The 27,754-nt window shown below is 43.7% G+C and overlaps 1 protein-coding gene across 1 annotated transcript in view; it reads right to left on the bottom strand.

Moving 5' to 3' along the window:
* Nucleotides 1-5,417: 5,417 nt before the first annotated feature.
* sumf2 (sulfatase modifying factor 2) overlaps nt 5,418-27,754 on the bottom strand; it is a 44,791-nt gene continuing 22,454 nt past the window's right edge. The window contains exons 4-9 of the mRNA XM_063031237.1: nt 22,377-22,421; nt 13,826-13,976; nt 10,875-10,930; nt 9,687-9,771; nt 9,151-9,316; nt 5,418-8,158 (exon numbers count right to left, since the gene is read on the bottom strand). Coding sequence (XP_062887307.1) covers nt 8,050-8,158; nt 9,151-9,316; nt 9,687-9,771; nt 10,875-10,930; nt 13,826-13,976; nt 22,377-22,421 — 612 coding nt within the window. The 3' untranslated portion in view covers nt 5,418-8,049. The remainder of the gene's footprint in view (nt 8,159-9,150; nt 9,317-9,686; nt 9,772-10,874; nt 10,931-13,825; nt 13,977-22,376; nt 22,422-27,754) is intronic.

The following is a 27,754-nucleotide window of genomic DNA, read 5'->3' as shown; positions in this document are numbered from 1 at the left end:
ATGAAGAGTTATTTCATTGAAACTGACTGAATATTAAAAGGTCTAGATACAGTGGGCAGCGGTAGTATCTGCACGGAAGAAAGGCCTGACCATCTACTTCTGTACCTTGCCATGAAAACCCCGTGGACCCTATGGTCCATGAGGTCACGAAGAGTCGGACTCAACTTAATGACTGACCAACAAAGATACAGTGGACGTGGAGAGGAGGACTCCAATAGTGGGAGAGTTTAGGACCAGAGGGTGCAGCCTCAGAATACAAGGACATCCTTTTAGAGCAGAGATGAGGGGAAATTTCTTTAGCCAGAGGGTGGTGACTCTGTAGGATCCATTGCAAGATGGCTGTGAAGGCCAAGTTATTGGAAATATTTAAAGCAGAAGTTAATAGTTTAATTGGTCATGGTGTCAAATGTTATGGGGAGAAGGTAAGAGAAGGGGATTGAGAGGGAAAGTAAATCAATCATGCTGGATTGGTGGAGCAGACTCAATGGGCCAAATGGCCTAATTCTGCTCCTATGTCTTATGCTCTAGAACTCTGGTTAAGTCACATGTTGAATATTGAGCTCATTTCTGGTTCTCCCATGTTAGGAAGGATGTGGAGGCCTTTGGAGAAGGTGCAATAGAGGATGCTGCCTGGATTAGAGGACACGTGCGGTAAGGAGAGAGTGGACAAACTTGGACTCTTTTGTCTGGAGCAGCAGAGGCCGAGAGGAGACCAGCTTCTAAAATGAGGGCCATAGGTAGACAGCTGGTAGCTTTTCCCCAGGATCCAAATGTTTAATACTAGAGGGCATCTGTTAAGGTGTGTAATACTCTGGTCTAAAACCATGCTTTATTTTATTGGACCATAAGACATAGAAGCAGAAGTAGGCCATTCAGCCCATCGAGTCTGCTCCACCATTCAATCATGGGCTGATCCAATTCTTCCACTCCCCTGCCTTCACCCCATACCCTTTGATGCCCTGGCTAATCAAGAACCTATCTATCTCTGCCTTAAATGCATCCAATGACGGCCTCCACAGCCGCCTGTGGCAACAAATTACACAGATTTACCACCCTCTGACTAAAGTAATTTCTCCGCATCTCAGTTCCAAATGGGCGTCCTTCAATCCTGAAGTCATGCCCTCCTGTCCTAGACTCCCCTGCCATGGGAACTAACTTTGCCACTTCTAATCTAACCTAACTTTGCCATATATAATCTAACCTAACTTTGCCTTTTAACATTTGGACTGTTTCTATGAGATCCCCCTCATTCTCCTGAACTCCAGGGAATACAGACCAAGAGCTGCCAGACGTTCCTCATACGGTAACCCTTTCATTCCTGGAATCATTCTTGTGAATCTTCTCTGAACTCTCTCCAATGTCAGTATACCCTTTCTAAAATAAGGAGCCCAAAACTGCACACAATACTCCAAGTGTGGTCTCACAAATGCCTTATAAAGCCTCAATATCACATCCCTGCTCTTACATTCTATACCTCTAGAAATGAATGCTGTCACATACCCCGTGACGGGGCTAAAGAAACCAACAGAAATAGAAACCACTTTGGAGTCCTGTATTGCTATAAACTACTAATATTTATTAATAACTACACAATACAGTAATATCAATGTAAATAAATCACACAGGTTAGCAATGATTATATATAAAAGTAAGTGTGGAATATATATGTATGAAAACCAAGCTTCTTTAAGTCTAGGGGTAAAAAGATACAGTCTTACGATGTTGAGTAAAGTTCAGTTCAGTTCAGTTCCTGGTATTTAGTTGAGTAGTGATGGAGAGAGAGAGAGAGAGAGAGAGAGATCTCTCTCTCTCTCTCTCTCTCTCTCTCATATATATATATATATGAGTCCTCAGGTGAGCTGATGCTGTCGATCTTCTCGTAGTCCTCCGAACTCCTTTACAAGTCACCGACTGTGACATTAACCAAGGGGACCGGTCTTCTGTTGTGGAGCTATCACCCCGGCAAGGATGGACACATAGACAACTCCCCACCGGTCAACCCCTTCTCCTTCACTGGAATAGCAATTTGGATCGATCCGCCTGATCGATCCTCCAAAACCCACTTTCTCTGCGGGCACAACAATGCTCATGCAGTGTCCAGATCATGTGTCTGAGGTCTGTATCATCTGACCTCCCATTTATTTCTCTGCGCTGAACATCACCTGTCATTCAAAGAGTCCCTCTTTCCTTCATCTGCAAAGAAATGCGAGCAGGCAACAAGTCCTTGGAAGTAACATCAATAATGTCCTGTCGGTCACCATAGCAACCTTCGAGCTGCTCGGTGCTGTCTCCAACTCCAAACTCAGTAAAAATCCAAAGTTACTTACAATGCCTTAAAGTAACAGTCCAACTGTTAATCTTCGTCTCTCTCTCCTTTCCAAACAAACCATCAATGATAAATGTCTCTCTTCAAACAGTTAATAGGGGTACTCCTAGATCCCCTCATCATGCCAATATTTCATTCGCCTTCTTTACAACCGACTCAACCTGGAGGTTAACCTTTAGGGTATCTTGCACAAGGACTCCCAAGCCCCTTTACATCTCTGCATTTTGAATTCTCTCCCCATCTAAATAATAGTCTGCCCACTTATTTCTTCCACCAAAGTGCATGACCATACACTTTCCAACATTGTATTTCATTTGCCACTTCTTTGCTCATTCCCCTAAACTATCTAAGTCTCTCTACATGCTCTCTGTTTCCTTAACACTACCCGCTCCTCCACTTGTTTTTGTATCATTGGCAAATTTAGCCACAAATCCATTAATCCTATAGTCCAAATCATTGACATACATCATAAAAAGCAACTGTCCCAACACTAACCCCTGTGGAACTCCACTGGTAACCAGCAGCCAGCCAGAATAGGATACCTTTATTCCCACTCTCTGTTTTCTGCCGACTAGCCAATGCTCCACCCACGCTAGTAACTCCCCTGTAATTCCATGGGCTCTTAACTTGCTAAGCAGCCTCATGTGCGGCACCTTGTCAAAGGCCTTCTGAAAATCCAAGTACACCACATCCACTGCATCTCCTTTGTCTACCCTGCTTGTAATTTCCTCAAAGAATTGCAGTAGGTTTGTCAGGCAGGATTTTCCTTTCAGGAAACCATGCTGGGTTTGGCCTATCTTGTCATGTGCCTCCAGGTACTCCGTAATCTCATCCCTAATAATCGATTCCAACAACTTCCCGACCAGTGATTTCAGACTAACAGGTCTATAGTTTCCTTCCTGCTGCCTCCCACCCTTCTTAAATGGCAGAGTAACATTTGCAATTTTCCAGTCATCCAGTACAATGCCAGAATCTACCAATTCTTGAAAGATCATTGTTAATGCCTCCGCAATCTCTCCAGCTACTTCCTTCAGAACCCAAGGGTGCATTCCATCAGGTCCAGGAGATTTATCCACCCTCAGACCATTAAGTTTCCTGAGCACTTTCTCAGTCATAATTTTCACAGCACAAACTTCAGTTCCCTCTCTTGAATGTCCAGTATACTGCAGATGCCTTCCACTGTGAAGACTGATGCAAAATACGCATTCAGTTCCTCTGCCATCATTTTGTATTGGTCCCACATCTAGCCTTGACTCTCTTTTACCCTTCATATAATTAAAAAAAGCTTTTAGTATCTTCTTTGATATTAGTTGCCAGCTTCCTTTCATAATTCATCTTTTCCTTCCTAATGACCTTCTTAGTTTCTTGCTGCAAGTTTTTAAAAACTTCCCAATCCTCTATCTTCCCACTAGCTCTGGCTTCCTTGTATTCCCTCTCTTTTGCTTTTACTTTGGCTCTGACTTCACTTGTCAGCCATAGTAGCATCCTTCTTCCCTTTGAAAATTTCTTCTTATTTGGAATATATCTGTCTTGCACCTCCCTCATTTTTCACAGAAGCTCCAGCCATTGCTGCTCTGCTGTCCTTCCTGCTAATGTCCCTTTCCAGTCTTTGGCCAGCTCCCCTCTCATGCCATTGTAATTTCCTTTAGTCCACTGAAATACCGACACTTTGGAATTTAGTTTCTCCTTCTTAAATTTCAAAGTGAACTCAATCATATTGTGATCACTGTTCCTTAACCTTAAGCTCTCTATCACCTCCGGATCCCTAGTGGGCTCAACAAGTTGTTCCAAAAAGCCATCCCTTAGACATTCCACAAATTCTCTCTCTTGAGGTCCATTACTGACCTGATTTTCCCAATCCACTTTTGTATTAAAATCCCCAACTATTATCATGACATTGCCTTTCTGACCCACCTTTTCTACCTCCTGTTGTAATTTGTAATCCACATCCTATCTGCTGTTTGGAGGCCTGTATACAACTGCCATTAGGGTCCTTTTACACTTGCCATTTCTTAACTCAACACCTTCCAAACCTATGTCACCTCTTTCTAATGATTTAATATTATTTCTTATACACACAGCCACACCACCCCTCTGCCTATTAACCTACCTTTCTGATACACCATATATCCTTGGACGTTCGGCTCCCAATGGCAACCATTCTTTAGACAAGTTTCAGAGATGGCCACAATGTCATATTTGCCAATCTGTAGCTGAATATCGAGATCGTCCATTTTATTCCTTATGCTGCATGCATTCAAACATAACACTTTCAGTCCAGTATTTGTTGCTTTCTATTTTAACTGCACCACTCCTCTATTGCCCTGTAACTCATGCCACTGGCTGTGACTAAGCCTCATCTCCTGCCTGTTCTATCTCTGTTGCCCGCTATCTTTGATTTATTTCTGTTTTCCCCTTCTTCAGCCCTATCACTCTGGTTCCATCCCCCCTGGCAAAATAGTTTAAACCCTCCATAACAGCTCTATTAAATGTGCCCCCTAGAATATTGGACCCCTTTGGGTTCAGGAGTAACCTGTCCTTTTTGTACAGGTTGTGCCTCCCCCAGAGGTAATTATTAGTACAATTATGCTGTTGGACATTTTATTTTCTGCAAATCTTCTTAAAATGCAAAGCAATACAAAATGTGTTCCTTTACCTACATTATATAAGCAAATTTAATATTTGCTCTTTAAAATAAAATATTAGTTGAACTTGTTGAATTAGCCCATAGGATTTGTCTTGTTAACATTTTGGCCGGTAAGGTGCCCATGAAAAGAACAGCAAATTTGGAAGGACAGATAGAGATGTCGGACAATCCTCATGCAGACTATGGTCTTACTGAGAATCTGCAGATAACTTTCAGTTAGCCAGCTAGCCAACAATGGTGAAAGTTTGATGCCTTTTTCCTTGAATGTTGTGTGGAAATTTATTTATTTTGGTTTTTGCTTGGACCAGTCCTTCAGTGCAGAACTGCCTCAGTACCATGAGTAAACGAAGTGACAAGTGACACAAACTGGAATGATTACGTGCATGATTGATATATATATATACACACACACACACACACACAAATAAATAAATAACAGGCCTTTATTTTATTTATTTAAAATATTTTGTCAATACAATTTCAATCTATTTATACTGATGTGAGCTAAATTATTGCTTTCTGGAAAACAGTAAATTTGCACAGGGATGTCAGGATTCATACAAGTAGTTGTCTTATTTTCCCTTGGAAGAAACACTCAAACTTCTATGATTTCTTGTGTTTACCCAAATAATATCTATCCTAGACCCGATTATTTACTGGAAATGGCCTTTCATTGTTGTTCCTCATGCATTGTAGAGTAATGCTGCTGTTAGTTTGTATTCACAGTGATAGCTAACTCGTTACAAGCCTACGGTGAGAGGGTTACAGGTGTAAATTCAAAGGAGGTATGCAGGGCAAGTTTTGTTTTACTCAGAGAGTGGTGGGTGCCTAGAATGTGGTGCCAGCTGCAACGATAGAGGCATATGCACTATATGTAGGTGGAAGAGATTAGTTTAGTTAGATCTCACTAGTTTAATTAGTTTGCATAACATCCAAGGGCCAAAGGGGCATTGTCCAGGGGTATGTATGAGGTGGTGTCCAAGAGTTGCCATCTGGCCATTTTTCTGACTGAAAATCCGTAACAAGTGGTTCACTATAGCTATCAGTGCTGGGCTCTATATCACTCTCGGGCTCCATAGGGCCCGAAAGGACCAAAAAGGCGTTTGGTCATACACTTTGGTAGTAGAAATAAATGTGCGGACTATCTTCTAAATGGGGAGAAAACCCAAGAATCCTGCAGAGGGACTTGGGAGTCCTTGTGCAGAACACCCCGAAGGTTAACTTGCAGGCTGAGTCAGTGGTAAGGAAGGCAAATGCCATGTTAGCATTCATTTCAAGAGGTCCAGCATACAACAGCAAGGATGTGATGCTGAGGCTTTATAAGGCACTGGTGAAGCCTCACCTTGAGTATTGTGAACAGTTTCAAGCCCCCAGTCTTAGAAAAGATGTGCTGGCATTGGAGAGGGTCCAGAGGAGGTTCACAAGGATCATTACAAGAATGAAAGGGTTATCATACAAGGAATGTTTGATAGCTCTGGTCTGTACTCACTGGAATCCAGAAGGATGAGGGGGGACCTCATTGAAATCTTTCAAACGTTGAAAGGCCTAGACCGAGTAGATGTGGAAAGGATGTTTCTCATGGTGGGGGAGTCTAGGACAAGAGGGCACAGCCTCAGGATAGAGAAGCGCCCATTTAAAACAGAGATACAGAGAAATTTCCGTAGCCAAAGGATGGTGAATTTGTGGAATTTATTGCCAAAGGCAGCTGTGGAAGCCAGATTGTTGGGTGTATTTAAGCAGAGATTGATAGGTTCTTGATTGGACATGGCATCAAAGGGTACGGGGAGAAGGCTGGGAACTGGGGCTGAGGAGAAAAAAAAAGGATCAGCCATGATTGAATGACTGAGCAGACTCGAAATACCAGATGGCCCAATTCTGCTCCTATGCTTTTACGGTTTATATCACTATAGGGATCAGTGCTGGGCTCTTTGTTGCTTATAATATGAGAGGATTAGTAAATTTGCAGCCAACCTGAAAATTGTTGGACTTGTAGATAGTGAAGATGATTGTGCAAGGGTACACAGATCAGCTGTAAAATGAGCGGAGCAGTGGCAGATGTAGTCTAATTCAGACAAATGCAAGGTGGTGCTCTTCTGGGTTTTAAACTCTGGTAGAACACGTGTTGTAAATGGCACGGATTTTAGAAACATTGAGAGTATTTGGGATGCTTCCTGAAAATGGTGACACAGGTGGACAGGGTAGTAAAAAAGGCATTTGGTATGCTTGCCTTCATTGACTGTAATGCTGAGTAGGTGTTGCGACATCATGTTGAATCTGCGTTAAACATTGGTTAGGCTGCATTTGGAGTATTGTGTAAAGTTTCTGTCACTGCACTGCAGGAGGGATGTAGCAGCTACCGAGAAAATGCAGGAGAGATTCACCAGGAGGTTGCCTGGAATACAGGGCTGTAGTTACAGGGAGAGATTGGACAGTCTGGCTAATCTCACTGTAATGAGAGTCTGGGGGTTATTCTCACTGTAATGTAGCAGGTGAGGGGTGACCTTATGGAGGTTTATAAAATCATGAGGGGCACAGAAGGGATAATCTACAATTAGAGGGTACAGGTTTAAGGTTAAAGGGGAGAAGTTTAAAAGAGATCTGAGGTTTTTCAATACAGTGTGATGAATGCTTGGAACATGGTGCCAGAGATGTAGAGGCAAGCCCATTCTCAAAGTTTAAGAAGGTATTTGGACAGGTACTTGGATAGGAAAGGGTTAGAGGGATACAGCCTTAATGCAGGCGAATAAATAGGCATCACGGTTAGTATGAAGTTAGTCACAAGAGTCTGTTTCTGTGCTGTACAACACTGTGATGGTATGTAATGTGAGCTGTTCACAGGATAGTTTATTATGTGTCCACGAGAACAGCGAATTCAGTTTAGCACCAAAAACGAATACAACATCTCCTGAAATAAAACAATTTTTCCATATTTTGCAAAGTAAAATTTAATTTCTCTTTCCATTATTTTTTTTTAAATATCCAAATTTGATCACATTTCACATCTGCATAATTCATTTTCAGTCTTGGTTGGTGAATATACAAAAATACACATTACTTTTGAACTTCTCCAATTCTGTTAGAGTTCAGTTTTATTTTTCTCTTTTTGTTTGTGATGAGATGGAGCCAGACTTTTAGCACATCGAAATCCGAGATTATCGGAAGCTGAGTCCGCAGTATTTCCCATTCTAAAAACAAAGATGGAAATTAGTTTACAGCTACCATTTTAATGTTCTGCACACCTTAAGTCCAAAGAATCACAGAGTTCAACCATTTACTGAGCTGGCACTTCATGAAATGATTTGGGTAGCCTGATCACCCATCTCACAAACAACTTGCTATTGGGAAGATGTGCTACTATTTAAAAGCAGACTGCTTCTGTTAAGGCAGAAAGCCCTTCAGAGGCTAGGCAGTGCCTGCATCTTAGCCTCTGTTTCAGAGAGACTGCAGATACTATCCCACCAAATATTCAAGACTTAATGCCAGATGACTCTGCTGGTGTATTACCCTGGCCAAAATTTGACCTTTTGCACGAGATGAACCAAACCTCAGCATCTGGGCATATTTCAAATAAATGCAGAAGAAAATCACTGGTTCAGCATTCTCCTTTCTCCTTACACCTTCACTCTATCCATCATCAGCATAGTGCAGTTGCTGTCTGCACTGACTTCCTCAAAGACACGGTCCCAACCCACAACCTCTGCTGCCAGGAAGAACAAAGGCAGCTGGCACTTGGCAATACGTTGCCTGAACATCATCACCTATTCTGATCCCCCCTCCTTGCCCTGCTGTCACCAGCAATGGTCAATGTGCTTAAGTAGTCCTCCCAGCTCTGTACCTTCACAAGATCCACCACCTTCTCAAGGGCAATAATCCCCTGGAATCAATTAAAAAAGGTCAGGAGCACATAGCACATGCTGAGCCCTGGATCTGACCAAGGTTCGAAATCTGGCTTCGTCTATGTACTTCATGTCTGCAAAAGGTGCTTTTAAGTTGCCATTAATTAAAGAAAAAAAGCAAAAAAGCCTGGGAGTTTCAATTCAACAGACTTTCAAACCACACTGAGAAAAGATGAAGGATGCTTAGTGTTCATGGAATTGCACACATACCCAGCACTGGCAGGGCAACAGAGTGCAAAGGATCAATGTCAGAGCACTGTTTTATGGCAGTTGGTTTTTACCTGCTAGTGACCCGTGCTTTATGATTAACCAATCCATCGACAGTGTCGATCCACGAGGACCCACGCAGCACATACATCTTCTGAGATCCAACCTTTACCGATCGGCCTTTTCGGATGTACTCAGAGTCAGTCCATTCCCATACATTTCCCAGCATGTCATACAGGCCTGAGTGCAGAGCACAAAAGGTCCAAATTATACATCACTTTCAAACTTAGCACAGCCACCAAAATGTGAACTTCATACAGGTAAAAAAACACTTCATTTTAAAGAATATTTCAATAAATGCATTTACCACAACATCGGCACATTTAATTTAAACATTTTTACATTTGAGGAATGGTACGGGTATGTCAGGGACTAGGAAATAGTGAAAGCAAGAGAACAATGCAATGTTGGGCGAAATAGTACATTACAGCACAGTACAGGCCCTTTGGCCCCTGTACTGATGAGTAAAGATTTGTGATAACAAGCTATTTTGCAAAGTTTGTAATAATATTGGAGATGCACTACAGGCAGAAAGTAAATAGCATCTCACCATAGGGATTCTGTGGTGGAAAGGCATTTACTGGAGATGCACCGTGATAACCATCTTCTGCTGTGTCCTGATCTGGAAATTTTCCCTGTAGTAAATAGATCCAGAAAGAAAATTGGAAAGCACAAATGTGCTACACATGAGAAAACTGTAAAGTCATTTTATGCATATGAACATTAAAAGTTAGTAAAAGCAAATACAGGGGCAAGGGAAGAGATTACTGTGATTCTGGCAGAAATTTTTTTTAAGTCTTGGCAAGCTACAAGTTAGAAAACAGATGACTGGAGGATGGATGATATGGTCCTGCATTTAAAGAAAGGTAGCAGGGAAAAGTCGTTTAATTATGGAGCCCAATATCATTAGTAAGGAAGTTAATGGATAACATTTCTGCGCGACAGGATTAATGATCACTTGGAAAGCAGGGTCTGATCAAGGGCAACCAACATTGTCTGACCAATCTGCAGTATTATGTGGGGAACTAGGAGGCAACTCACTTTGGTTGTAAGAACAAGGAACAAGGAACCAATTTCCCTCAGGATCAATGACTATGACAATGATTAAGGAATCAGAAGTAATGGCTCCAGGAATTTTGAGATTTGGACATTTTTAGTGAATGAAACACAAAAGGGTAATATACTAATACAAAAAATGATTAGGACAGTAAATGGTAAGTTGTTTTTTTTGCAGGTGTATTATGATGCAAGCAGTGCGAGTCAAACTGGTGGCCTTAAGTTGTTCAGGGTTTCAATGAGATGGTATCTGGAATACAGTTCTGATCTTTAGGGAGGTGAAACTACCAAGATTCATTACAATTCCTCCACGAGAAAACAGAAAGAGTCTAAGTGTATTAAACTCTGAGGAATTTTGAAGAAAGAGAAGCACAAGAACTAGGATTACAAATGGGATTGACAGCACACTACAGTTGTCTGCTACTGACTCCCAGTCTATGATTTGCTGTATGTTCAATGGTCAAACAGTCTGACATTGTTCACTAGCGTACGAGAATTGCAACCTGGGCAGGAGACGCAAGTTGCTGGATGCCAGCTTGAGTCATCAGTGTCAGGGGTGAGGCAGACATCACACTCCCTGCACCAGGAAGCTATCCGTAATGACCATTAATGCTCAATACTCTATGGGTAACACAGAATTTTCTGAGGTTCCAGTTACAGTCAATGTCACTCAAAATATTACCTGCCAAAGATTTGTGCGATTAGGCTGAAACTTGTTTCCCCATGGATATATTCTACCTGAAAACAAAGACGAAAGAAATATAATTTTTCAATTACAGAGCAAAGTGTATGGCCTAGAAATTCACATGCTTCTACTGAAGTGTTAAACTACACTGCAGGTATCAAATGCTGGAGGATTGCAATGGGTATCCTGCAACAATGCAAGTGGACCATTTTCCTGAATGCTGCCTTCCGTATACAGTGCCCAATGTGCCGCTGAGAAGTGCAAAGGAATAGCATACAGCTGCTGACACTGAATCAGCCAAGAGCCCACATCAAACTCCAGCCGTCCCAAACAACAAGGCTCCTGCAGGTTAAATAGGGGAGAAGAGGGTGGAGGAGGATGGGATTGTGAAAGGGACAGAAAGAGGTAGGTAGAGGCAAGAAGTGGGGGAGAGGGGAGTGGGCGGGGAGAAATCTGGCACGGGTCATCAATCAGTGACATAGATTTAAGCGAATGGGCTGAGTGACTGTGGACTGGATCGGACAGCATGAGAGGTTGTGCAGAACATTGTGTTCCTGATGGGAGTGCTGCAGATTTACACATTTGGGTTTCCTCCAGCTGTTCCAGTTTCCTCACACAACCCATTAACTATCACTATAAACTGGTCATCATGCAAGTAAATGGAAAACGAATCAAAGGGAAGTTGATGGCAATATGAGAGAGAATAGGTTGCAGGACTGCAGGAAAAATAAAGAGGCAAGACTTGCCACTGACTTGGTGGGCCAAATTCTTTCTTATCGTAATAAGAAAAAACGCTTTCAAATAGGCAGCTCTGGGATAAATGAAGCTTTCCATGGTGTACAATTCCATGATTGCCAGGTGTGAAATATTAATACCATTACATGAATTCTCAATTGAGGAGGATCATTTCAACAGTAGTATACACCATCTTGTGCACACAGTCCAGTCTCCTCTCTATCGGGAAAGCCCACATCAGACTGTGGAGAAAGGCTCTGTTCAGGCTGCAGACATGACCGTATTTCAGATGGCAGTCACTTTAATCCTCCACTCCATTGACCTTTCAACCTTAAGCCCCGTACACAATTCCAGCAGAGGTCAAGACCAACACCACATCTTTTAACCCAAAAAGATTCTTTTCTGCTGGCAATTTCATACATTCATTTAAAGCAAAATCCTGCCATTGCTAGCAACATATCCATTCACTGTTCTAAAGATCTTTCATCAACCTGAAACATTAGTTCTCTCTGTCTACTAATGCTGCCTGCCCTACTGAATTCTTCAGCCTGTTGTCTTTATTTCATATATTTATTTCTCTTCTTTCACACCTCCTCCATGTCTTTTCTCATTCTTTAACTTAGTAGGCACCCTCTTTCACAAAGCCTCATCATCTCTTCATTTCACTTCTACACTCGTCAACTCCATCATAAACCAGCCCTCTTTCCTACCCGACCTTCCTTTGTCAGCAACTTCAAACCTGGTTCCAATGGAAGGCCTTTGATTTGAAATCTTAGCTTTTTTTAAACCCGAAATATGCTGCTGGAACTGCTGAGTTTTCCAGCAGTTCCTGTTTATTTCAGATTTATTTTTGATTGCACTGTCAACTGCTTAACAAAGTTTCTAACATGCTTTTGAAAATTGAAACTCCAAAAACACTAGTGTCAGGCTGTGAGATCCTACCTACCTTCCAGCCCTCCCCCAGCAGGGCAGTGTCAGCGTTGTGAGATCCTACCTTGCAGACCTCCCCCAGCAGGGTAGTGTCAGCGCTGTGAGATCCTACCTTGCAGACCTCCCCCAGCAGGGCAGTGTCAGCGCTGTGAAATCCTACCTTGCAGACCTCCCCCAGCAGGGTAGTGTCAGCGCTGTGAGATCCTACCTTGCAGACCTCCCCCAGCAGGGTAGCGTCAGTGCTGTGAAATCCTACCTTCCAGACCTCCCCCAGCAGGGTAGAGTCAGCGCTGTGAGATCCTACCTTCCAGACCTCCCCGAGCAGGGTAGCGTCAGCGCTGTGAGATCCTACCTTCCAGACCTCCCCCAGCAGGGTAGAGTCAGCGCTGTGAGATCCTACCTTCCAGACCTCCCCGAGCAGGGCAGTGTCAGCGCTGTGAGATCCTACCTTGCAGACCTCCCCGAGCAGGGTAGTGTCAGCGCTGTGAGATCCTACCTTGCAGACCTCCCCCAGCAGGGTAGAGTCAGCGCTGTGAGATCCTACCTTCCAGACCTCCCTGAGCAGGGCAGTGTCAGCGCTGTGAGATCCTACCTTGCAGACCTCCCCCAGCAGGGTAGTGTCAGTGCTGTGAGATCCTACCTTGCAGACCTCCCCCAGCAGGGTAGTGTCAGCGCTGTGAGATCCTACCTTCCAGACCTCCCCGAGCAGGGTAGTGTCAGCGCTGTGAGATCCTACCTTGCAGACCTCCCCCAGCAGGGTAGTGTCAGCGCTGTGAGATCCTACCTTCCAGACCTCCCCGAGCAGGGCAGTGTCAGCGCTGTGAGATCCTACCTTGCAGACCTCCCCCAGCAGGGTAGCCCTCCCCCAGCAGGGTAGCGTCAGCGCTGTGAGATCCTACCTTGCAGACCTCCCCCAGCAGGGCAGTGTCAGGGCTGTGAGATCCTACCTTCCAGACCTCCCCGAGCAGGGCAGTGTCAGCGCTGTGAGATCCTACCTTGCAGACCTCCCCCAGCAGGGTAGTGTCAGCGCTGTGAGATCCTACCTTCCAGACCTCCCCGAGCAGGGTAGTGTCAGCGCTGTGAGATCCTACCTTGCAGACCTCCCCGAGCAGGGTAGTGTCAGCGCTGTGAGATCCTACTTTGCAGACCTCCCCCAGCAGGGTAGTGTCAGCGCTGTGAGATCCTACCTTCCAGACCTCCCCGAGCAGGGCAGTGTCAGTGCTGTGAGATCCTACCTTGCAGACCTCCCCCAGCAGGGTAGTGTCAGCGCTGTGAGATCCTACCTTCCAGACCTCCCCGAGCAGCAAACTCCCACTCCTCTTCTGTGGGTAACCGCATCCCCTTCCACTGGCAATACACTGCGGCGTCGGTCCAGCTCACCTGCACCACTGGGTACTCCAGCTTATCTTTAATTCCAGAGCCAGGGCCTGCTGGCTAAACATTATTGTAATACCGTTTGATTATTCACCAGGATAATTAATAGTGTAAACAGGTTACTAACTTTTTGGTAAAGTCGCAGAACACATCGTTAATGTACAATTTAAATTGTACATTCATAAAACCAACATTGTACCATAAACTGCTTCATTCCATTCTTTGTGCATCCTTACAGCACTTTAACTAGGACATCTAAGGTATCTATATCCCAGTAGATATTTCATCCTCCCTGCAGTTTGAGTGTTAGGATTACAGCTGTGAGCATTTGCTCCTGATTGACAGAGCTAATACTTACAACACCAGCTACCTAATTCCTTGAGACGGCCATCAACCCTCAAAATTATTTCTATTCCTTAATTCACCATGCCTCATTGGCAAGACAACATTTATTGCCCCTTTTAACTGTCCGTGAGATAAAGGTTTGCCTCCATTGAGGGACATGGATATTACCTGGACTTCTGAGATGCACAACTTATTTACTCCTAATCAGTCAATGCAAGAACATTGACTGGTTCTCACTGTGCAAGGGAATGAATCATTTCATCTTCTACGCTGATAACGGGAATGAACAATGGCTCATTAATGTAAGAACATTGACTGGTTCTCACTGTGCAAGGGAATTAACCATTTCATCTTCTACGCTGAAAATGGTAACGAACAATGGCTCATTAATGATCATCACTTCTAAGCATGCAATGAAAGGAAGAATATTGGTAAAGATAGTCATGCCCTAGGGAAGTCCAGTTAAAGTGTCCGTCCCCCCTCCCCCAAGTTCATTTATAGGATAAAGCCAACATTTACCATCCTTTTAAGGTGGTGATTGATTGAACCACTGCAGTCCTTCCGATAAAGATACACCAACAGTTTTGTTGGGGAAGGACGATTGATAATGAGAGACTGGGAAAAGTTGTTCTAGTTGGCAGGGTGTGTGTAGGAGGGGGAACTTGTCCCCTGGTGTCCTTTTGCTTCTTGGTGATGAAGATCATGGTTGGGAGTTGCTGTCAGGGAAGCTTTGCCAAGTAACTGTGGTACATTTTGCACAAGGTACACCCTGCAGCCAATGTGATCCTATACTGGAGGGAATTAAGATTTACTGAGATGGCGGAGATTCAGTCAAGCAGGGTGCTTCATCCACAGACGTCATCCAGACAGGGGGAATATTATTTCGGGCTCTTGATTTTGGCCTTGTATATGGTGAAAAGAATTTGGAGTCAAAATATGAAGCTTTTATGGTCCTGATATTGATGTAATTGGTCTAACTGATGTAATAAATTTAGTCTTTTCCCAGAGGCGGGAGTCTAAAATTATAAGTTTTCCACATATGGAATGAGCTGCCAGTGGTAGTGGTAGAGACAGCTACATTTACAACATTAAAAAAGATATTTGGATGGGTACAGGGATAGGATACATAATGGAGAGCAAATGGAAATATCTCAGGTAGACATCTTGATCAGCATTGACATTGGGCCAAAGGTGCTGTACAACTCAATGACTCTTATCACTGGGTCAAAATCCTGGAACTCCCTCCACATCAGTAGCATCTCCAGACTAAACACGAAACACAGAGGGATGCTCAGTAACTGAGGCAGGGTTTAAAAACCTGCAAAGCAAAACCAAACAACATAAATGACAGCAACACACACAAAATGCTGGAGGAATTCAGCAGGCCAGGCAGCATCAATGGAAAAAAGCACAGTCAACGTTTTGGGCCGAAACGCTTCGGTAGGACTGAGAAAAAAGACTGAGCAATAGATTTGGAAGGTGGGACGAAGGGAGAGAGAAACGCCAGGCAATAGGTGAAACTTGGAGGGGGAGGGATAAAGCAAAGAGCTAGGAAGTTGATTGGGGAAAGAGACAGAAGGCCATCGAAGAAAGAAAAAAAAAAGGGGGGGGGAAGCACCAGAGGGTGGCGATGAGTGGGCAAGGAGATAAAATGAGAGAGGGAAAAAGGGATGGGAAATGGTGAAGGGGGGAAGTTTACTGGAAGTTTGAGAAATTGTTGTTTATGCCATCAGATTGGAGGCTACCCAAACGGAATATAAGGTGATGTTCCTCCAACGTAAGCGTGGCCTTATCACAACAGTAGAGGAGGCCATGGATGGACATATTGGAATGGGAATAGGAAGTGGAATTAAAATGGGTGGCCAGTGGGAGATCCTGCTTCTTCTGGTGGACATAGCGTAGATGCTTGGCAAAGCAGTCTCCCAATCTACATCGGGTCTCAATTATATACAGGAGGCCGCACTGGGAGCACTGAACACAGTAAATGACCCCAACAGACTCACAGGTGAAGTGTCGCCTCACCTGGAAGGCCTGTTTAGGGCCTTGAACGATAGCGAGGGAGGAGGTATAGGGGTATAGGGGCAAGTGTAGCACTTGTTCCATTTGCAAGGGTAAGTGCCAAGAAGGAGATCAGTGGGGAGGGACAAATGGACAAGCGAGTCACATAGGAAGCAATCCCTGAAGAAAGCAGAATATGGGGAGGGTGGGGAAGAAAAGATGTGTTTGGTGGTCGGATCCAGATGGAGGTGGCAGAAGTTTTGGGAATTATGTGCTGGACATGGAAGCTGGTGGGGTGGTAGGTGAGGACGAGAGGAACCCTATCCTAGATGTGGATTGGGAGGCTGCTCTGCCAAGCATCTACGCTCTGTCTGCCAGAACAATCACGATCTGCCACAGCCTACCCCTTTTAATTCCATTTCCCATTCCGATATGTCCAAACATGGCCTCCTCTACTGTCATGAAAAGGCCATAGTTAGATTGGAGGAACAACACCTTATATTCCATTTGGGTAGCCTCCAACCTAATGGCATGAGCACTGATTTTTCTAACTTCCAATAATGCCCCCCTGCCCTTCACCATTTCCCATCCTCTTGTCCCTCTCTCATGTTATCTCCTTGTCCACCCATCACCTTCCTCTGGTGTTACCCCTCCCAACCCCACTCCACCCTTTTTCTTTCTTCCATGGCCTTCTGTCTCTTTCACCAATGAACTTCCTACCTCTTTGCTTCATCACTCCCCCTCCAAGTTTCACTTATTGCCTGGTTTTTCTCTCTCCCCTTCCCCCACCTTTCAAATCTACTCCTCAGCATTTTTCTCCAGTCCTGCCAAAGGGTTTCAGCCTGAAACGTCGACTGTACTCTTTTCCATAGATGCCACCTAACCTACTGAGTTCCTCCAGCATTTTCTGTGTGTTGCTCGGACTTCCAGCATCTGCAGATTTTCTTGTTTGCAACATAAATGACAATAAGGTTTCGCTCTCAGATAAGCTCAATGCCTTTTATACTCATCTTCACCAAGATGACATGGTGGAACCTTCACAAGCCACCAGTCCCTGACAAGCCTGTGATCTCAGTCTCTGATGTTGCCATGAGAGTAGACTTCAGGACAGTGAATGCAGGGAAAGCATCTGGGCCAGATGGCATACCTGCCAAGTACTGAATACCCGTGCTAATCAACTGACTGTAGTGTTTATGGACTTCTTCAACCTCTCACTTCGGCAGCCGGAGGTACCAACTTGCTTCGAGCAGGCTTCAATTATCCTGGTGCCCAAGAAGAACGTGGCTACCTTTCTCAATATCCAGTAGCATTTACATCCACTGTGATGAAGTGCTTTGAAAAGTTGGTCGTAAAACATTTCAATCCTGCCTGAGAAGTCATCTGCACCAATTTACCTACCCTCACAACAGGTCAGCGGTGGATGCCATTTCATTCACTTCCTCTTCACTCAGCGCTGGAACAGCTGATGCACATGTCAGCAAGCTCTTCATTGACTGCAGCTCAGCAATCAATGTTGTCATTAAGCTCCAAGACCTGGGCCTTGATACCACCCTGTGCAACTGCATCCTCGACTTTCTCACTGGCTGACCCCAGTAAGCATGCACTGGCAACAACACCTCCACGATCATCATTAACACAAGTGCACCACAATGCTGCGTGCTCAGTCCCGTTCTACTCATTTTACACTTATGACTCTGTGGCTAAGAACTGCTCCAATGCTGTATTTAAGTTTGCTGTTGTCAGCCAAATCAAAGGTGGTGATGAATCAGCCTATAGGAGGGAGATCGAAAACCTGGTTGAATGGTGCCACAACAACAACCTCTCACTCAATATCAGCAAAACTGCGAGCCATCCTCATTAAGGAATTGGTCGTGGAGGGTGTCAGCAGCTGTAAACTCCTTGGTGTTATCATATCAGAGGATATGTCCTGGGACCAGCATATAAATGCCATCACGAACAACAACGCTTCTATGTTCTTTGAAGTTAATAAAGCATGTCACCTAAAACTTCGTCAAACTTCTAAAACAGGGGTCCCCAACCATTTTTTTGCACCGCGGACCGGTTTAATATTGACAATATTCTTGCGGACTGGCCGACTAGGTTGCGGGGGGGGGGGGGGTGTTAATCACGACTGGAATATAGGTGATAAGTCAACTAAGTCACTTATAAGTGGCTAATACACTCAATTTTGTTTCTAAAAGGGTTTACCTAATGAATTTAATATTAAACACACAGCGCATATTTTCCCCGTATGAACACATAAAATCATTGCAACACACCAGTATCGGTGAATCAGTGGGAGCCCTGGGCTTGTTTCCCTGCAACAAGACAGTCCCATCGAGGGGTGATGGGAGACAGCGATACTTGAAGGGGGACAGTAAATGCAAACCCACAATCTCTGCCAGCTAGGACAGAGACAGTAAATGTAAACCCCATGATCTCTGCCAGCTAGGATAGGGACAGTAAATGTAAACCCCATGATCTCTGCCAGCTAGGATAGGGACAGTAAATGTAAACCCCATGATCTCTGCCAGCTAGGGCAGGGATGGTAAATGTAAACCCCATGATCTCTGCCAGCTTGGATAGGGACAGTAATTGTAAACCCACAATCTCTACCAGCTAGGATAGGGACAGTAAATGCATGGGGACATCACCACATGGAAGTTGCCTTCCAAGTCTCACACCCTCCTAAAATCTCCATTTCTTCATTATTGCCTCCATCCCTTGATTCAATAAAATTAAATCTGTACAAGTTTGGGTATTTGATGTTTGCAGTGGGAAGTGCACAACAATTTTGTGAGAACAAAGGCCTCAAGGCCACTACATGGACTATTTGCAATTCAGGTTAGAAAATGTTCCTATTATCAACAATTGCGCATTTCTCTCATATTTCCTGATGACATCAGAGGCCATTCAGCCTACTGGGTCTCTGGCAGCTCACAGAGCATTCCCATTGATCCCAGTGCTCCACTTATTTTCCTGTCACCTATTCCATCTTACCTACGCACAGGGAGCAACCTACAATAGCCAACTAACCTACCAACCCACACATCTCTTGATATGGGAGGGAACTGGAGCACCGGGCGAAACCCACGCAGTCACCAGAAGAATTCACCAGGCATACCGGAGTTAGGCTGAAATCAGGTTCCTGGAGCAGTGAGATAGCAGCACCATAAAGACATTCTATTTTCTTTCAAATGGACTGTAAGAGTTATTGGTAGGAATTTGATGGAATTAAAAATGCCTCTCCTGTGATGCAAATTGGTAGATGGTTGAAAAAGCAGTGTAGAAACATTAACATCTGACATATATGGACATTAATCCTTTTGAACAGAGATCACTGTACAGAAGGGAATACAAAGTCTAGAGGCATGATGTCAAGACAAAAACCTCTCCCTCAATGTTAGCAAAAAAGAGATGGTCATTGACTTCTGGAAGAGGGGGTGGTATCCATAGAAAAATTAATCTGCAGAAGATGAATCTCAGAGTTGCATACTGCATACATACTTTGATAATAAATGAACCTTTGAACCTTTTTGAACGTTATTTGATTAACTTCTCAAAGTAAATTTCTTATCAAAGTATACATATGTCACCATTTATAACCCTGAGATTCATTTTCTGCAGCCATTCACAGTAAATATAAAGCAACAAAATAGAATTAATGAAAGACAACACAAAATGGACAAATAACCAAAGTACAAACGACAACAGTGTAAATACAAAACGAAAACATAAATAAGTAATAAATATTGCAAAGATAAGATGAAGAGTTCTTGAAAGTGAGTCCGTAGATTGTGGGAACAGTTCAGTATTGGGGTGAATGAAGTTATCCCCTCTGGTTCAACAGCCTGATGATTGAGGGGTTAATAACTGATCCTGAACAGGGTGGTGTAGGCCCTGTATCTGTTTTCTGATGGCATCAGTGAGAAGGGATGGTGAGGATCCTTGATCCTGGTTGCTGTTTTCCTGCGACATCACTCCTTCTTACAATTTCACTCTAAACGTAAGTTTTAAAATTACCTGCTTTTTATGCAGTTGGCTCACGTGACCCACTTGTGACTAGGATAATTTTTGTTTTCCTAGTTCTTTGATTTACGTCATCAAATATTGGAATGGGGTAATGGACGGGATCGTGAGAGAAGAAGGGGATGTCTATAAGGGTATGCATCCATACTGTAAGTGAAAGCTTGTTGCAGTATTATATAGCATTATACAACTCTTAAAAGGTTCCATAAACAGGAGTTTGAAGCCCTGAAGATCAGGATAGCTTCAGAGTACCACGCCTACCAGCTAGGAGATTGGGTACTGGTGATACCCTACCAATGAAAGAATTGTCTTGAGCCCTGGTGGGAAAGCCTGCTTCAACTATTGCTAACCACATATTCTGTTCTGAAGGTCCAGGGGAAGCCAACTGTGGTCTATGCATCACACATTGCCAGTGATGCCATCGGATTTGGAACCAGTAGCCAGAAGAACCTTGATGACAAGGACTAATTAACTCAACTTTCTGATCGTTGCTCTCTGTGACTTTAAATCAGGAGTCCCCAACCTTTTTTGCACCGCAGACTGGTTTAATATTGACAATATTCTTGCGGACCGGCCGACTGGCGGGGGGGGGGGTGTTCAAGTAGGGTTAAGCTCACCTCAACATGTCTTATACAGTTAGCCAATTTTCTCACTCCCAAATACGGGACAGAAGTAGCAATCAAATCCCGGGACACTTTACCCCGGGAAAAGACTACCATGACCATAATGCCTTGCGCAGGCACCTTTGTGCGCATGCGCGTACGTGCCGATTTTTCCCCCACAAATCGGTTTTGCCTTCATGTTCCGGACTATACTGTACATACATTATTTCTACTTTATATAGGTTGTGTATTTATCATATCATTCCTGCTTTTACTATATGTTAGTGTTATTTATTTTCGGTTTTATGTGTTATTTGGTATGATTTGCTAGGTTATTTTTTTGGGTCTGGGAATGCTCAAAATTTTTTTCCCATATAAATTAATAGTAATTGCTTCTTCACTTTACGTCATTTTGGCACGAAAGGTTTCACAGGAACGCTCTACCTTAGCGGGGGAAATACAGGAGAAGGGCGGTCCCGTATGGGACAGTTGGCAACCCTATGTTCAAGTTCAACAGTGGGCGTGACAGGGAATGAGGAAAGGTGCAGCTGACTTATACCGTTTCTTCAGGGCCCGGTAGCACATGCTTTGCAGCCCGGTGGTTGGGGACCGCTATTTTAAATAATCACTATGCATTATATGTTTTGGAAAGCTCGTGTGCCAGTTTCCTACCCAAGTACAGAACTCCCTCATGACAATGACCCCAACAATTTTCTTCGTTTTAATTACAAATATGCGTCACATACTAACTGGTCAGGTTGCTGGGTGTGTTCTGGAGTCCCCATATATTTAGTAGTGGGTTGCAAATACAGCCTATACCTCTGAATTATCAAGAGTTTGATTTTATTTTCTGCCTCGATAACAAGACTAGAGCTGTGAGAGGAGCACGAGACTGTACTGCCCCTAGAAATCACTCTTGCCAATACAACTGCTTTGAAGGCTAGTATCAACCTTCCTACAAAGAACTGCAAAAACCCCCAGCTCTGAAGTTGAGGATCAGGGTAAAGTCTGTTATTGCAACCACCACGGTCTAGGATAAGACCCTCCAAATCCTGTTAATGGTTCTCACTGGGTGTATGGTCACATAGGCCTATCCCGTTTATGTTGAGAATGAATGCAAGTTTTCAGATTCCAGTTAATTGATGATGGCACATAAGATAAAGAACAACTCTCAATTTCCCAATCCATCTTCCACTTTCTTCATTTACCTACACTGCAGTTCCTCTCTTACTGCTACGCTCTGTTCCGTATTCTGCATTTTCTTTTTACTCCCTTGGCGCACTTATGTTTAGCATGCTCTGTCTGAATGCCATTCAAACAATAGTTTTTCACTAAACCTTGGTACACATGACAATAATAAACCATCACTATCCACATTTATTAGCTCTAAATTGTTTTGCTCCAAATATATAGTTCTTACACAAAATACAGTAGATTAAAAAAAGATGAAATTTAGTCTATCACTGTACCAGTTTTTAAAACTCACCTGTCGCCAAAATGCTCTTTCAATAGGTAGCCACCAAGGAGCAGCCTGTAACAGCAAAACGTTAGCTGGTCATTCATTGAACACAGCACCGCCCTATTAGGTGCGGTCTTTCATTGATTCTATAGTATTTACTGTGATTTCCTGCAAGAAAATGATTCTCAGGTTTGTATGTGGTGATTTACATGTACTTTGATAATAAACATTATTTTGAATACCTAAGTAATACAAATACCAAGATATAATTAAACACAGAACTTAGTCTGAATGAAGACAACTGAAAACTATTTCACACAGGGCTGTACTGAGCTGTTTATAGCCAGCGATTCTGAAGAGAAGGACCAACATCTCAGCTGCTGTCTGTCAAATGTTCTGAAGTTACATGGATTTGCTACTAATCAGAATAAGCAGAGTGACACTTGTTGTTACATCTGTGCTTTTCCTTCAAGTGGAATCAAGCTTCACTGGGTATCACTCTCTCATCCCATGGCAACCAGACCTGGTATAGGAGCACTAACCCCTACAGGGGATTCCAGAACGTACTGGTTAGGGATGAAGGGCTAATTACATTATTACTTATTTAATCTGTTAATTGTTTTCATGATTTCTTGTGCCTTCTATTTTAAAAAATTGTGGTTTAAAGAGTATTTGATACATTTATAGTACTTACTACTTTGAAAATTGCTGAAGTCTCCTGTCAACAAGAGAGCCAGTCCGAGGATGGGCTCTCAGCAGAGTCTCGAGATTGACTACAGAATATAGTATTAATGGTAAGACTCTTGGCAGCGTGGAGGATCAGAGGGATCTTGGGGTCCCAGTCCATAGGACGCTCAAAGCAGCTGTGCAGGTTGACTCTATGGTTAAGGCGGCATATGGTGTATTGGCCTTCATCAATCATGGAATTGAATTTAGGAGCCGAGAGGTAATGTTACAGCTATATAGGACCCTGGTCAGACCCCACTTGGAGTACTGTGCTCAGTTCTGGTCGCCTCACTACAGGAAGGATATGGAAACCATAGAAAGGGTGCAGAGGAGATTTACAAGGATGTTGCCTGGATCGAGGAGCATGCCTTATGAAGACAGGTTGAGTGAACTCGGCCTTTTCTCCTTCCGAGCGACGGAGGATGAGAGGTGACCTGATAGAGGTGTATAAGATGATGAGAGGCATTGATTGTGTGGATAGTCAGAGGCTTTTTCCTAGGGCTGAAATGGCTGCCACAAGAGGGCACAGGTTTAAGGTGCTTGGGAGTAGGTACAGAGGAGATGTCAGGGATAAGTTTTACACGCAGAGAGTGGTGACTGCGTGGAATGGGCTGCTGGCAATGGTGGTGGACGCGGATGCGAAAGGATCTTTTAAGATATTTTTGGATAGGTACATGGAGCTTAAAAAATAGAGGGCTATGGGTATCCCTAGTAATTTCTAAGGTCGGGACATATTTGGCACAACTTTGTGGGCCCAAGGGTCTATATTGTGCTGTAGGTTTTTTTCCTATGACTCTCTGCTGTGGTCTGGCTGGTCTTCTTATGGCGTGGGAAGTTGGATCATTTAGTCCTCTGCAACCAGCTCAGGGACAGGAATAGGGACAGCCATGCAAAGAGCTCAACACAATAAGGACTCACAGCTACAGCAATAGATCTGCAGGTATAATGGGGTCACATTTCAAATGGTGCACAGGTAATTTCCAATTACTGAGAACCGTTCGGATTCATATCAAAAATGACATTCTACATAAGATTATTGATATGAATTACGGATTGTGCAACAAGATGATTAATCAGCTCATTGAATTCCCACTGGCTTGTCTAACAGCAATGCAGTTAATTCCCCCCAACCCCCTGCCGGCAATTTCTAATGTCCGCTTTGTCTAATTTCCTTTAGAAGCTGTTGGTGAATCCATATTCAACTTTGTATCTGCCAGTGCATTTCAAGTCCTAAAAATTAGATGCTCTATGCCCAGGCAATTTTTGCTATCCTCCTTAAAACCATGCTCTCTGATTATCTGATTCCTAAATGGACACTGAACCCTTGGACATTGCCTCACTTTTTAAAAAATATATAGTATTCCTGTTTTTTTGCATTATTTTAATCTATTCAATATACGTATACTGTATAAAGTATACTGAATAAGATTTACTTACTTATTATTTTTCTTCTTCTATATTATGTATTGCATTGAACTGCTGCTACTAAGTTAACAAATTTCACATCACATGCCAATGATAATAAACTTGATTCTGATTCCATCCAAAAATCAAAGACAAATACAAAGGCACATTGAAAAATGTTTGGTTAAAATAAAGAACCCACTGTATTCCCGTTTTGAGAGATCAAATAAGTTTGGATTCATTGGGTTGGGTTGTTGACAGATTATCTCAACTACTTGATGAATTCTTGTACCTGGGAACTCTTTAGCTTAATTCTCCAGGTCATGATACAATCTGTTCTCCCTGCTGCCCCCTAACCTGCCCCCCACATTGCTCCCCATGAGCCCACTCATTAGGGTTAAAGTTCATTTAATCTTAATAACTCACACTGATTTAATATGAAATAGCCATCGCCTTTCCAGATACATTTTTCCAGATGCAAGATGGCGCCTGCGAACTATGGCGACATGTTGTGGGCTGCTTACAAAACGTCTAAGATATCTCTTCTGAATCACTCTCAATGCAATCCCCAGCCTGTAATTTCCCTTTAACCAATGTAGAGTATTCTGAACCATCTTAATGCATTAGTAATTTCATGATCTTCTGAAGGAGTCAGTGGACTGAACTCTCAAGCTTGCAGGCATGGCACCTGTAAGTGGATGAAAGTACATCGCCATGGCCCAAAGAGAGTGGGGAGGGAAGTACTCTAAGCTAGGCTAAGATGCAGAGGAATAAAACTCCCTCTTCCCAGCATCATGTTAGCAAATGTAGTCGCTGTTGAATAAGACTAAGGGTAAAATTGCTGTTTCAGAGGGAAATGAGGAATTGCTGTGTTCTGTGTTTCATGGAGATATGGTTCAACTCCGAACATGTTGCAATAGAACCCAAAGGCTTCTTGATACATAGAATGGACCAAACTTATGATTCGGAGAAGGTAAGAAGTGGGGTCTATGTTTCATGATAAATTCTTCGTGGTGCTCGGACATAATGGTTTTGTTGTACTCTTGTTCCCTTGATCTAGAACATGATTAAGTGTCGACCACTCTACTTACCAAGAGGGTTCTCCCCCATGATCCTGGCCGCAGGTTACGTGCTGCCAAAAGCCGACATTAATCAGCCACTGAGATATTGAATGTTGATCACCAAACAAGAAACAGACCACGTCAACACATTTCAAATCATAGTTGGGGACTTCAATCAGGCTTGTTTGATCATGCCCAATTATCATTAACATGTCACCAAAACACTCTACCACTGCTATTAAGGTTCGTCCATCGTCACTGATGAAGACCTCGACACTCAACCCAACATGTATGGAAAGTGTGCCCGGGAATGGCCCAACTGGATTCGAACTCGGGAACCTTCGCGCCGGAGTCCAGCGCTGATGTTACTGCACCACCAGCCGGGATATGATGGTGCCAAGACTAGCGCTTGATTTGGATTTAAGTGAGGGAGAGTTGTGCAGCGTCAGCCTCACTCTCTCTTCCCAATTCCCATCTGGATCCAGTGGCAAGACAAGGGTTGAGGCGGTTGGAGATGGGACTAGGCGCAGTGGATGACCAGGACATCTTCTATGTTTTGTCCTGCTTTACGCGTTCCATGACGCTTGCAGAGACCGCCTTCTTGACCGTTGGACCTTCCATTGGTCTCGTCCGCTCGATCCGCCAGAGTCTGGCTTCACATGCTGGGATAGAAAACTCTCTATCTCACTGAGGGTTTGAGACCCGTCGGCTATCCTCACCTGGTTTAGCTGGCTTGTCGAAGCCGTTGCCCGGGGTGTGGCCGCTGTCGCATGCAAAGAGCTACGGGGAGCCACAGGTGAGAGCTGAGTGCCAGGTGGGGACCAAAGGTGGACAAACCGCCCTGAAAAGGACGCGACATGTTCCTCCACCAGAGGTGCTACCCCTCCTTGACACCCCATACACTCCCAACCACTGCTATGCTACAATTAGGAATGCCTACTGTTCCATGCCTAGGATTTCAGGAAATTTGATCACTTAGCAGTCCTTCTCCTACCTGCATATAGGCAGAGGCTAAAGAGCAAAGCTCCAGAGATAAGGACAACAAAGAGATGGTTGCAGGAGGCAGAAGAGTGGCTATGGGATTGCTTCAAGTCAATGGATTGGGCCACATTCAAAGATTCATCAGAGGACCTGTATGAATACACCATGGTTGTCACGGACTTTATAAAACAGTTGCGGACAAGTGTGTCCCCACAAAATCATTCAGTCGTCCACAACCAGAAACCCTGGATGAACCATGGATCTCAGTCTACTAAGGACTATTTCAGCGGTATTCCGGTCTGCCTACCACGTAAGACATACAAGTAAGTCCCCGGACGAGACGAGCGAGATCCATTACTAAGTCTGTCTTTAAGTCGGATTTGTACGTAAGTCAGAACAGGTACATACGGTTCTTATTTAGCGTCAGGAAAATAACTCGCAGCACTTACATCAGCACTTGCTGCTTCACCTTGCACTTTAATATTACGTAAATTTGCCCTCACTTTGAAACGATTGAACCAACCCCTACTCGCAACAAATTCTTCATCACAGAGTGCAATAAACACGAGATGGGAATTATCAATCCATAATTTAAACTCGTTTACCGCGTCCGTCAACGGAACAGAAACACTGCAGTTCCTGAGCTCCCCTGGGTCCTAAAGTCCACCCGCACTGAGACAGGTTAAACGGGACAAGTGGGGGTGGTGCTGACTGGGAAAGGGGGGACAGGGCGAATCTTGCCAAGAAAAATTTAAGCCAAATATAAAGTTACACACTCAACACAGTGTTAACGGCAACGTGATCCAACTTAAAATGGCGGACAGCGTTCTCCCTCCTCGAGCCAACAAAATTTTAATATAATAGGCTTTATGGCAGTAAGTAAGAGTTGTCCATAAGTTGGACGTTCGTAACTCGGGGAATAACTGTAAGAGGTCCAGGTACGATCTGCAGAAAACCATCTCATGTGAGAAGTGGCAATTCCAGACCAAACTTGAATCACTGACAGATGCTTGACAGCTGTGGAAGGGCTTGATGAACTGGCTGGAATGCTTAATCTTTAATCTCTTGCTTTAGCAGTCTGAGGTACTCAACTGCTTCAAGCAAACAGAAGCTGAAACAGGATAATCCAGTAAAGAAAGTCGTATACTGTGGTCTGAGGAAACACATGAGAGTCTACGCAACTACTTTGAATCAGTAGACTGGTCCAGGTTCAAAGAATCAGCTACCAGTTGA

This window comes from Mobula hypostoma, chromosome 23 (genome assembly GCF_963921235.1).
Source record: "Mobula hypostoma chromosome 23, sMobHyp1.1, whole genome shotgun sequence".
Taxonomy (NCBI): Eukaryota; Metazoa; Chordata; class Chondrichthyes; order Myliobatiformes; family Myliobatidae; genus Mobula; species Mobula hypostoma.
This window is presented reverse-complemented; position numbering and strand designations above follow the sequence as displayed.